This window comes from Ixodes scapularis, unplaced genomic scaffold (genome assembly GCF_016920785.2).
Source record: "Ixodes scapularis isolate PalLabHiFi unplaced genomic scaffold, ASM1692078v2 PGA_scaffold9__187_contigs__length_104089568, whole genome shotgun sequence".
NCBI lineage: Eukaryota > Metazoa > Arthropoda > Arachnida > Ixodida > Ixodidae > Ixodes > Ixodes scapularis.
Genome location: NW_024609884.1, coordinates 63,269,435 through 63,282,164, shown reverse-complemented (window position 1 = coordinate 63,282,164; position 12,730 = coordinate 63,269,435). Strand labels below are relative to the sequence as shown.

At 44.5% G+C, this 12,730-nt stretch overlaps 1 protein-coding gene across 1 annotated transcript in view; it reads left to right on the top strand.

The window, feature by feature from the left end:
* Window positions 1–12,507, top strand: part of LOC8032041 (low-density lipoprotein receptor 1) — a 43,104-nt gene extending 30,597 nt beyond the window's left edge. The window contains exons 6-7 of the mRNA XM_040220797.2: window positions 2,798–2,920; window positions 11,540–12,507. Coding sequence (XP_040076731.2) covers window positions 2,798–2,920; window positions 11,540–11,577 — 161 coding nt within the window. The 3' untranslated portion in view covers window positions 11,578–12,507. The remainder of the gene's footprint in view (window positions 1–2,797; window positions 2,921–11,539) is intronic.
* Window positions 12,508–12,730: the final 223 nt, after the last annotated feature.

Below are 12,730 nucleotides of genomic sequence, written 5' to 3'. Positions count from 1 at the left end.
AAGAAGATTATTTTTTACCTTAAAAATGTTTGATCGTCCACGTCGAGATTTGAACTGAATATTACGGAGTATTATTCGTTTTAGAAAACAAAATCTAATTAAGTGGTCATTTATAATGTGTGCTAAGAAGCTAATCCATGCAATGGGTTTATAATGATGTATGATTGAGTTGTCACCTTGTTTATAAACGGATTATTTTTGCTCATTTTAAATTGTTGGGTCAGTCCATCTTCTGAATTGTCTAGAGAGCATTGTCAGATAACGAGACATTCATTCCGCCTGTCTTTTAAAATAATTATAAGAAATTTCGTCAGAACCCGACAGTCAACCTTTTTTTGGGGTTAAGTTGAAATACCTCAAAAAGGCCGTTTTGACAAGATCGCATATTCTAAGCTCGTGTAAAAGTAAAGGAGGTAGGATACAGTCATCTGACGTAAAAGACAGACTCAATATATCTGTTTAAATGTTTCTCGACGCTTATATTGTCACGTGAAAACACCATTAGCACTTCTATTGCAAACAAAATTTGGGGGATTTACGTGCCAAACCAACGACGGGCATCTGGCACGCCCCAGCGGAGGACTGAGGATTAATTTGGACCACCTGGGGATCTTTTGACGTGCAACCGAAAGCTCGGTTACACGGCGCCTCCTCCGCCATAAGCCTCCGTCAGATAGCGGGCACCTCGGCCGGGATTCGAACCCGCCACATAGAAGGCTATATCCGTAGGCCAGCGCTCTCGCCTCGGAGCCACCGAGGCGGCTATTTTCTATTGCAAACACCATTTGCAATAAAAGTGCTGTGTAAAACTGCAAAAAGGCAGAAAGAGCTGCTTGTCGAATATAGAACTGAAGATGAACAGAATAATGTGTTTCACAATGCTATAAATGACAGGATGTCCCAAACAAAAAAAGAATTACTTTTTTTCACCACATCATTAAACTACGCATCACCGAACGCTCATTCTCCGCCCAAATGTAGCGCTAGAGGTCCGAACCAGTTGGCAAAACTCTAACCCTTACCTGACTGAAAAGTTATGTGATTTTCTAAAAGTTTCAGTGAGAAAATGGGGCCCATTTTTGTTTGTTTTCGGTACCTGGCGCCATGGAGCTGAGTGTATTCGAGAGCTCTGTCGGCCGCCATTTTCCCGTTGAAAATTTAAGAGAGTCACATAACTCTTGAAGAAGATAACGGTGAGTGCTGAAACTTTGGCATCTCGTTCGGATCTCTAGGGTTACATTTGGGCGTTTCGCGATGCGTATTTTATTTTTGGAATAAAAAAAACACTGTAATATATATATATATATATATATATATATATATATATATATATATATATATATATATATATATATATATATATATATAGGGATGGGCAAAATACATGCAAATATGTAACGAAATAAAAATACAAAATACTTCGTCAAAAATGTATTTAATTACAAATCTAATTACGTTTCCAAAAAAGCATTTAAGTACAAGATACAAATACAATCAAATGTATTTGATCTCCTCCAAATACTTTTCCAAATACATTCCTCAAAATTTGCGTCAGCGATTTCAGGGCACCTGCCACGGATTTCTGGTATCTCATTTTAATTTTGCATCGCACACTCGGGAGTTAGTGTGCGAGGCTCTAGTAACGTAATAGAAATATAATCACAAAAAAATGTAATCAGCTTGGACGTAATCGGTGAAAAAAGTACAGAGCTTCAAGCAGCTTTTTTTATCGATTACATTTTGGTATAGACCAACAAAGAACCGAGACGACCAAGACGCGCAGCACTAGTCAGAGAATTTTTTATTGTTGCAACTCGCACCAGTTACGAAAATCTGGACGACTTGCGCATTTAGAATGTTCCAGGCAAAAATATGGAACGAAATAAGGCTGGAAAGCATCACAAGCTGTTACAGGCACTTATTTATCCAGTCTGCCTGTGAACGTCGATTTCGTCACTATTCTTGCCCTGGACTAGCACCGTAATCGCAAAGTCACTAAACGCTTGTGCTTGAGTGTGAGACTCTGCATTCGGTGCAGAACGTAGTTTTCTTCCTGCTCTGAACACGTCTTAGGATGAGCAAAATGAGTCATGACAATAAATTTGAGGGATGTATTTTCGCCCACAAAATTGTGTTTAATTATAATTGTATTTGAAATACCCACGTTTTAGTATTTAAATACACACGTCAAATACATTACCCAATTTGCAATTAAATACTAATGCAAGATACACAAAGTATTTGAAATACGTATTTCAAATACTGCCCATCTTTGTATATATATATACATATATATATATATATATATATATATATATATATATATATATATTGTGACGAAGAGCAAGAGTCGACGACCGTTTTTATGTCCGCACTGTTTAAGCATTCAGCGCGCCTCTGCCCGCGCATTCAGTTCAAGCGCACGCGGGCCTCGTCTTCCTCCGCCAACATGCTGAAAGACGATGAAGGGGACATCGTGAAGTATGCACGTCACAATTTATATATATATATATATATATATATATATATATATATATATATATATAGAGAGAGAGAGAGAGAGAGAGAGAGAGAAAAATAGAGAGATTTTCTTTTTTCCTTGAGGGGGGGGGGGGGACATTTTGTATATTTGGTCTGAGAAAAATCACGTTTGTAGCATGCCATGCACTTTTAAAGTTTACGACGCTGTAATGGCATATTGAAAAGATTTGGAGAAGACTAAAAATGTAACCCGAATAAAGTTTTCCTTTTTAATGTTTTCAACGTAAATAATGCTTTCGCTGTATTCACGACGCAGGCACGTCATGTCCGGCTGACAGCTTCCGGTGCAAGAACAACATGTGTCGGTCGTCTGCGATCCTGTGCAGCGGCGTTGATGGCTGTGGAGACAACAGTGACGAAACTGGATGCGAAGTCTGCAGTAAGTGGGAATCGTCAAGGGATTCTTCGCGAGTCGGTTAAACCAATCTTAGACCGGCCTAGCAACTCAGCCCGCGAAGTAGAACGAAAACTCCGCGTGGACAGAGTACGCTCTAAGCCTTAAGGAAGCTAGAAAGGGCAGTGGACGTTTGGCCAAGACAGCATCGGCTGTTGTCCAAAGCCTCAATTAGCATTTTTTTCCCCTCTTTCTACCAGCGTTAGCATCTTTCGTGCACTGTCACTATCGCGGTCATCTTTTCCTTTCTTTTAGAACAAAAGATGGCCAACTCTTCGTATCACTAACACGCGTCCATATATAGTCAGAGACAGCATGAGAACAGCAGGGCGTATCTTTGTAACGCCCACCCTTAAGCATGCGCTCCATGCCTTCCACCGTGCTTTGACAGCGCGCGCGTACGAGGTACACGAGACTCCGAAGCGTTGTGGAAGGTGGGGGAAAGAGAGATTATACTTTATTGAGGTCATCAAGGATGACTTCGGGAGTTCACCGTGGGTGGTTCCTTTGTCCGGGGTTTCATTGGCCTTGCACGCCCCATCGGATAGGATAACCAGCTGGCGCTGATCCACCGCGTCCGAGGCTCTCATTGGCCGTCTCCCAGGAGTTGAGGCGGTTTTGAAGTCGTGCTGCGTATTGTGTTTTGGATGCTTCGGGCAGGCCAGGACCATGTGGTAGATGGTGCCTCGGTTCTGTTGACAGTTGGGGCATATGGGTGAGGGGTAGAGCTGGGGGTAAAGCAGGTTGAGTCTGGATGGCGTCGGGTAAGTGCTGGTTTGGAGCAGGCGCCACTTGGCCTGTTCCCCTTTGTCAAGCGAATGATGAGGTGCTGGTAGAGTGCGTCGTTGCTCCCGGTAGTAAGTGGTAATGTTCTTCTAGGTGGTGAGTGGGGTGGGTGGATCCGGTTGCTGATCTGGGTGTTCGTACCGTGAAACCATGGCACGGGCGTCAGCTTCTTCGCGTGCCAAATGATGGGCTTGGGCATTACCCCTCACTTCGGTCTCAGTATGGGACGGAGTCCCGATGACGCTGATGGTCCGCTTCCTTTCACGTGGCTGGTGGGTGTCGAGAATGTGGTGAACCTCCGGGCAAATGAGATCACATAGGCATTCCCGGCGGGCGTCTTGAGAGTCCGTGATGATGTAGCGGGGGTGCTGGGTAATGGCCAGAACAATAGCCACCTGCTCCCCTATTGTGATTTTGTCTCCTATAGTTGTGTGTAGAGCTGTAACTTCTGGGGTATTTTGATCATTGCATGCCACGGCTACCACTTCACCGGAGCTAACTAGGGCTGCGCGCCGGCGGGAGAGTGCCCGACACAAGAGCGCGCAACCATAGACCTTTACAAAAAAGAGCGTGTGGCCGGTGCCATTTTGAGTGCTCGTGCGTATGGCTGCGTGCTTTGCTAAGAATGCCTACTCGTGAGCACTCCGCTGTACAGTTTGCGCGAAGTCAACTCTCCGCGCGTTTTCATAATACACCACCTAGTATAGTCAACACCATTTTTTTGCCTCCAATGTTGGTTACTCGACAAGTGGATATTGCACCACACTAGTAATTTTGATGACTGTCTTTCAGCTCCGTGTCCTAGTCTCACATGAGCGACAAACAGCAACAAACCGACACCGACCATCTTGCATGCACCAAAAGGTGTCTTTGGCAGGCTAGCAATCATTCGGTGCTGGTGCAGTAAGCAGCGGTGATTTGCAAGCCTGCCAAAAATGGCTTGCGTGCGTGCTGCACGTCCATGAAGTTCGTCGGTGTCGGTTATAGAGCTCTGTTTTTCGCTTAAGTAGGACTAAACGGCTTTAGGAGACTCACAAAAGAACCAGGGAACGCGCGTTCGGGCGATTTGTATCGTGCTCTGTACTTGCCGCCGAGCGAGAGAATGATTCATCTTTTAAGAACCTACCTGAACGCAGTTATCTTTGGTAAGGGCTGCTAGTTGCTCGTAATGAGTCTCAACAAAATCATCCACAGATTTGTTTTTCTTTTTAATGTTACCAACGGCGAAAAGTGGCCTGCGTATCATCAGCGTAATCCTGAATACTTTTGAGTTAGCCATGGCGAAAAGGAAAATAAAACATGATTTAAATCGTGACTTAAATCATGCTTTTTGTTTTTAACAAATGCGTTAGCATTTATTGCTCTGGTGCATGCAGTCGTCTTTTGTTTGGACGGTCGTGGTTTGGACTGGACTGAACTTGACTGGTTTCGTGAATCCGCGGTGCGGTTCCCGCGTGCACGTTCGCTCGGTCCGTTCGCTCGTTACATCCACTTTCCATCTTAGAAGAGGGAAAGACTTCTGGAAGGCTTCCAATGGCGCGCCACGGGAGTGGAAGAGGAAGAGATGGAGCGGTCGTGGAGGTGGCCCAACGTACGCGACAACGTAGAACTGAGGTAGATCGACGACGCCGTCTGCGCGAAACCGCCGACACCCGGGAGGAAAGATTGGCTCTTCGAAGACAACAAACAGTATGCGGACCGTAGGCGGCGATCGAGGGAAGCTGTGGTGGCTGCAACCGAAACCGCCGACGACCGGAAGAACAGACTGACTCTCCGAACACAACAGTACGCGGACCATTGCGAGGTTGGAATTCTCATCTTTCGCAGAGTCTGAACACCTGCACTAAATGCTAACGCATTTCGTCGAGAATCAGCGTAGCGAAAGTAGCGATTTCGGCATCATTATTTTCTGGTATGACATAGGTCAGACTGTTCATGAATAAAAAGTAATGATCTCGAAAACAATTGTAGTTATATTTGGAGCCTTCGGTATTGAATACTTTTAATGAGCACACTTATATTTGACATAGTTTTGTCAAATTAATCACAGTGAGAAAGATTTGTGTCGAAAGGGGGAGAAAAGCAAAGTGACGCTTATCTGTGGAGCAAATTGCAGTGTTGAATTTACTTTACACTTTGCACTTCATCGCTCAATATTGTTATTAGATACATATTAAACAATAAAAGTGAAAGGCTATCGAGGGAACAGTGTGTAGCCCTCCGTCTCTCCCCAAGCCTCATTGCCAGCGCTGTCGGCGAGCTGCCTTAGTGGCGTCATGCCTTCAGCATATGCGCCAGCTAGCAGGCCTCTTCCTAGCTTGCAGCCTTCGCATGATTTTTCCCAATATTAGGAACTTTCCCTTTTTGAGCTGCACTTACCGGCACCACATCAAGATGAAAGTGAGCTGCTCTGTGAAACGTTTTTCTAGAATCTCTTATGGTCGGTCTTGATGGTGCCTGGAGCGCGTCTTAGATTGGCGTGTTTAGCGTCCTATGCCGCCCATGCACCAAAAGTGGTCCCGAAATGGCAACAAATGACGTCACAGAAGCCGGAGTGTCATGCTGTTGCATGTCGCGATCCTGGCGGTCGGTCGTAGAAATGCCGGCCAAAAGCACGAGCGAACGCGAGTGTTGTTGTCGTCACGGCGTCTTAACTTTAAGGCTGCCGAATCTTCCGTGGTCTGTCACACCAGAGAGCGACCTGCAGCAGAACAGGCGTCTGCCACACAGACCACAACTGTTAGGACGCCGCCAGGATCGCGGCCGGCGACAGCATGACACTTTTATGACGTCATCAAGCGGAAATCGAGGGACCACATTTTTGGACGTGGCAAACACACGAGTCGGAGACGCGTTGCAGGCACCATAGTTTTGGGGAGATGAAACCTTTTGCACAAGATTTTAATATATATCACAACTCAAGTAGCACACATCTCGGCGTGTCGATGACTTGTCAGTTATATTTTGTGCAGAAATATTTCTAGCAGAAGTAAGGTTGCTCGCTGACATTTATTACACAGTGGAGGTTTCTGTAGTTTTCTTAAGGTCGTGCTTCACAATCAAAAGTGTTTAAATGAAATGGTACTGTACGCCATAAGAGACATTTTAACAAAATACCCAAGCAGCAAGCAGAATACTGGGAACGTTTGTGCACGCGTGCACGCGCTCGCCTTGTTTGTATAAATAATTCCAGGTATATAAATAAAATAAGGTGTTCATGAACTCAGGTCCAAAGAGTCATTTTTTTATCATTTTCCTTTAGAAACAGTTACTGCTGCACATAAGCGCAAAGTTTTCAATTTCCCGGGGGCGGGGGGGGGGGGGGGGGGGGGGCGAGAGCCCCCCCCCCCCTTTCTCCTGGAAAGACGCTTTACCAGGTTACAAATGCGATTTCGGCTAGCGAATAATTATTGGAAATAAGTCATTTTGCAGTGTAACATGCATGATAATAAGAATCAGGCTGTAAATACAGGAGCAGCCGAATAAATATACGAGTATGCCCAGAACAACCTATTGGTTGTCCTGGGGAACGAATCAAATAAAGCACTATTATTATTATTATGCTTGATTAAGCTTTGTCATCTTGTTAGTTTTGATTGCGAACATTACTCTATGCATATATCTCCGTCCTAGTGGAAAAAGTAGCAATTGCTATCGTTTTGTTTGTGATATTGCTGGAACAGTATTAACATGCAAAGCTCCCACCTTACTCGTTCGTGTCTCGAATGTTAAAGTTGAAAAGAAGGAAGACAGTGAGAGTATTGAAGACAGAAAAAGACAGAAAGAAGGATCCTTAAAAAAAAATAATAATAATACGAAGCTTACTTCATGCTGTTTTGGCTCTCTCCTAACAAAGAACGAAAAGAAAAGGCATCCCTGCTTGCCCTCCTCATCCCTCCCTCGTAATGTTGAGGCAACACCCAAGTAGAGAACTACCGTGGAGCCAGGCTGGCGCTCGGTAGCGAACCCGGCGGCCAGGCGACTCTTGGGTCCGCGGTCGCTGAAGCTTCTTCGCTTTCTCGGTCGTGTCTGGTGGCGCTTTCGAATTTTGTCGCCTGTTGCCGCCATAGAGCAACAACACAACACCGATAACACGTAGATATTCTTTTGTATTTAATGTTTGTTCGTTTTTTTTAACTTGTTTTACGGGCGCTTTTTTTTTTTTTTTTTTTTTTTTTTTGCTACCGACATTTAAATTGTAAGGTGCTCAGCCCCCTTTTCGCCTTTCTCTGTTAATTTTGTAGGGCAAGAGCGAATTAAGCGCCTTAACAATTGCCGTCCGAATTGTTATGACCTGCATGGAGTCTTTTAGAATTTATTTTCTGCCGTCTGCAAACTTGTTTCCTTTCTTTATTGCCCCCCCGTAAACGGCGCCTACGCTGCTGCTGCCGGCTCGCGCGCGCCGCTTTCGACTTGAGTTTTAACATGCTCTTTGGTGCTTAGACAATTCAGAAAAAAGTTCCACTGTTAGAATTAAAATAAATGATTTTCGATGCACACTTTTTTCAAGACCCAGGTACATTGAAGCAACTTATAGTATCTGTCACATTTAATAACAATGAAAAAACTACATTAAAAAAAAAGACAGGATTTAAATCTGATATTAGTCAAATAAATATAATTTGAATCAAATAAGTCTGTTTTTTTTTGTATTTTTATCGCATTTTTTCTACGCTGAAACCAATCAATATACTAGATCCCATGACTTCGATGCTCAGAGCAGCAAGATGCATTGCCGCGCCTGAATACGCCGCGCTGATTGGTGTATTCGTGCTAAATCTGACGTGCTTTGCTTGACGACAGTCGTGTTTGGCTGGGCTGGCCCAGCGTAGTGTGGGACGTCTATCGCCCCCGAGCCTTCCAAGCCCGAAACCTTCCCCAATGCTGGTTCCCACGAAGAGCGCCCTTTTATTCGATGCTCAACTACACATACCAGAAACTTTTTTTGGCATCGTGAAAGCTAAATAGCATAAAAAAACACAACACTGACCTACGTATCCAATTATGTAAGGTCTATATTAATCAATCTAGTCAGAGTAAATATATTGCTCGGCAGAACTCGCGGGCGTATCTTCGGTCGGTCAGGGAGTTAAATGCTCCAGATAATGGAATAACGCGTTTTCTTTTGTCACGATAATGCGGCCTAAGTAGGCCAAAATTGGCTCTTGATTGCTGGTGCTGAGACTACATATCGAGAACAGGAAATGGGCAGGTTTTAATTAGCGCCCTCACCCGTACACTCCATCGCGCGCTCCAGCCGCCTGCTTAACGCTCGCGGCGTTCGCACACGCCTGCCGACTGAACGCCGAAAGAGGAAGCCCGCGCCCGGTCGGCCCTTTAATTAACTGCGCGCCGCTGAATATCTCGCTGCACTCCTTTGTTCGCCGTTTGATCGCGTCGTATGAGCTTCAATTGCGTTGCGCCTCCGTTCCCTCTTCTCTTACGATGGGAAGATTTCGCCCATGAGACCAGTGTTTGGATAAGAGGCACAGCGTCGAGCTCCCATGTGCGCGGCCAGTGCTCTCGTGACCGGATGCACTGCACGCGAGATTTGGGTTTTCCCAAACCGCAGTGACTGAATTCCAGACTGCGTATGAAGCCGCTCACACCTGCATTTATCGTTCCGGTGTGCGTTGGACGTTCCACGTTCCGGGGAGCGCTGGGCTGAGTGCAAACTGTGGCTATGGATGCATAACTGGGCGTTATTCTCGCCAGCAGGCTACGCATCTTGAGAAGCATTGTGCTTAGAAGTGCTTCTGCACCCCAGCTGTACTATTAAAATGTTTTTTTTTTTTTTTGTTTTTAGGGGGATTGACGTGATTTCGGTAAAACTAATCTGCATAAGTTTTGGCACGTTGTGAGCGGAAGTGAAAGGAAACCAATTGAACTTGCTACGGATAGCTAATCGGTCGTTCCTAGGGAAAACTGCTGCGTTGTTTTGAACTCTGCATTCTCATCGTCGTTTCTTAACAGCACGCCATGTATGTTTCCCGATGTTCCGGTTTATGATTTTATTCCGATGGATCCAATAGTTATTGACTGGGCAGGCGTAATGAAATTAATTCAAAATATGAAGCTTTCCTCTTCTCCAGGTGATGATGGCATTAACCCCAAATTTTTGAAAAACACCGAAGTGTATTCATCTATAATATCGTCGAACATTTTTGCACAATCATTAGAATCCTGTACGCTCCCAAACGACTGGAAGGTGGGAAAGGTGGTTCCTCTGCACAAATCAGGTAACATTCATTGTCCCAATAATTATAGACCCATTTCATTAACCAGTATACCGTGCAAACTCATGGAACATGTCATATACTGTCATATGGTATCCTTCCTCGAAACTAATTCTTTTTTTAGTATGCATCAACACAGAACATCAGAAAAAATTACTCATGTGAAACTCAACTACTCGCCTTTACTAACGACTTATTCTTTGCTGCAGATCACTTAATCACTGTTGACTGCATTTTCATCGACTTTTCTAAAGCATTCGATAGTGTCTGTCATAGTCTGCTCCTCTATAGATTAAGTAAACTAAACATGGACCCTAATATTTTTAAATGGATAGAATGCTTCTTGTCTAATCGCACGCAATATGTAACCGCCAATGACCGTAACTCCCCTCACTGTCCTGTAACGTCCGGTGTCCCGCAGGGGTCAGTGCTAGGGCCCTTGTTTTTTCTTGTTTATATTAACGACTTACCTAGCTGCATTTCTTCATCTATAAAACTTTTTTGCTGACGACTGTGTTGTTTATAGCAAAATTCTGGAACCTGCTGATCATCATGCTCTTCAGTCTGACCTCGATAACATTTCATTTTGGTGTGACACCTGGCTAATTAAACTTAACCCTGCCAAATGTAAGTCAATGAGAATTGCACGTCATTCAAATCACATTCTACCGTGTGGCCATTTACTTAACGGTGTTCGCCTAACGCAAGTTTCGTCCTACAAATATCTTGGCATTATCATTTCTGCTAACCTTTCATGGCAAGATCACGTCGACTACATCACTAGTAATGCTAATCGCGCACTCGGTTATCTACGGCGTAATTTTTCTTTAGCCCCAACTAACTTGAAACTCATACTTTATGAAACTTTAGTGAGGTCAAAGCTTGAATATGCATCATCAATCTGGGACTCTCATATTAACTCCATTATTCTTCAAATAGAAGCCATTCAAAACCGTTCCGCGCGTTTCATCTTCTCAAATTACTTTCGAACTGCCAGTGTCACTTCTATGAAATCTAATCTTAACTTACCCGATCTTTCATTGCGTCGTAAACTATCTCGTCTTTGTCTCTTTCACAAGGTTTATCATTTCAATACTCAGTGACTCTCTCTTTCTGCCACCGTCGTACATTTCTTCCCGCAGCGACCATCAGTTCAAGGTTGCCGTCCCAAGCAGCCGCACCAATTTGCACTTCCACTCATTCATTCCCAAAACCTGCACAGACTGGAACCACCTCCCCGCCTCCATCGCTTCAATCACTGACACCGACCGTTTCAAAAGCGCCGTTTGCAACCATTTTTTGTAATCCCCCTGCTGTGTGCTTTTTTGCTTCACCACTCCTCTCTGTAATGATTCGGCCTTGAGAGTAAATAAATGAAAATGAAAATGAAAATGAAAACATGAGTATACTGAAGAAAAGACGACACTACGAGTGCGCTTATAGTTACTAGGGACTTTGCTGAGCACAGAGACTATATTTACAGTTTTTATCCAAATCTCTTCAACATAAAAACGTCCAAATGTAAATCCTTCCCCTCGGATAGCGTGCGCACACCCTAAGATTGCTCTTTCTGTTGTTTCAGAATGCGAAAAGCTAGAAGAGACGACATCAAATCCGTGAGACTCGACGACGTGGTTCTAGTTTTTCGGCAGTCCTCGCTGGCGTCATCACCCAAGTCAAGTGTGCCCCCGAAGGTGACGAGAGCAAGGCATCTGCCCCGACGGCCCGGACCGAGCTGGCGTTCCCGTGCAAGTCGTCCCGCGTCCTTGCTCCACCGTGGCCCCACCCGTTTCCATCATCCTAATTTACCACGACGTACTGTGCACTTCTCAATCTCGCAGCACCAGTGGTTGTTACCAAGCACGCTGATACTGAGTTGTAACAAGGCAGCTACTTTAAACACTTCGTACAGTTCAGTATTACCGCGTTTGCGATAGTCTTTCAGTTTCAGCGCATCTACCCCAGGAGTCGTAGGTATAGACGTGTCATTTTGGCGGAGCAAAGTAATATATTTTGTCCATTCTGTGTGCTCATAACAGAGAGTTAAAGGGGGGGAAAAGCGGACTATTTAATGAGCTGGTACTCATACGTCGCCGCACCGATACAGGTCCGAGGATTGGGGATATTTAGGACCGCGCCCAGAAATGTCGTTCTGCTGAGTGTTGTGGTGCCGTGCGGATTTTGCACAAATGGGAGTGTTGTATGTTTCGCTTCTCCACTGCCACAAGTGTCTGTCCTGGTGACAGCCTTTCCTCTCGCCATGTTCAGCGTCCACTTTTTTTTATTGTTTCATTTGTTTCCTGTGCAAAAGGATACCACGCGCGGTGCCACCCAACGCGTTTCAGGCGTTTGTCCACCAGCAGAACTGCGCTGTTAGTTCCAAGGGATTTGCGTGCCAAGTGATAATTGGAATGATGTATTTCGCGGACCTGCGAGCAGATAATTTATTTCTGCGCCAGACGTACTAATTGAAAACTTTAATAATTGTTTTACAACGTCTTGGGTATTTATACATTTCTATTCCAGAAATAAAGGCAGTATTTGTCTTGTGGACGCTCGTATCATTATAGGGTTGAACGTTGACCTTAAACGTTCACTTACTATTTTTGGGTTGAAAAATTGACAGATTGATGCTTTAGATAACCCTGTTCCAGGAAAAAAAAAAAAAAAAAACGGCTGCCATATGGCCAAGAGAACATGCTTCTCATGTAAGACTCGTCAAGATATTTGACGAAGAAGAAAATCAGCCATCTGCGTTAAGTCCTGATTTCGA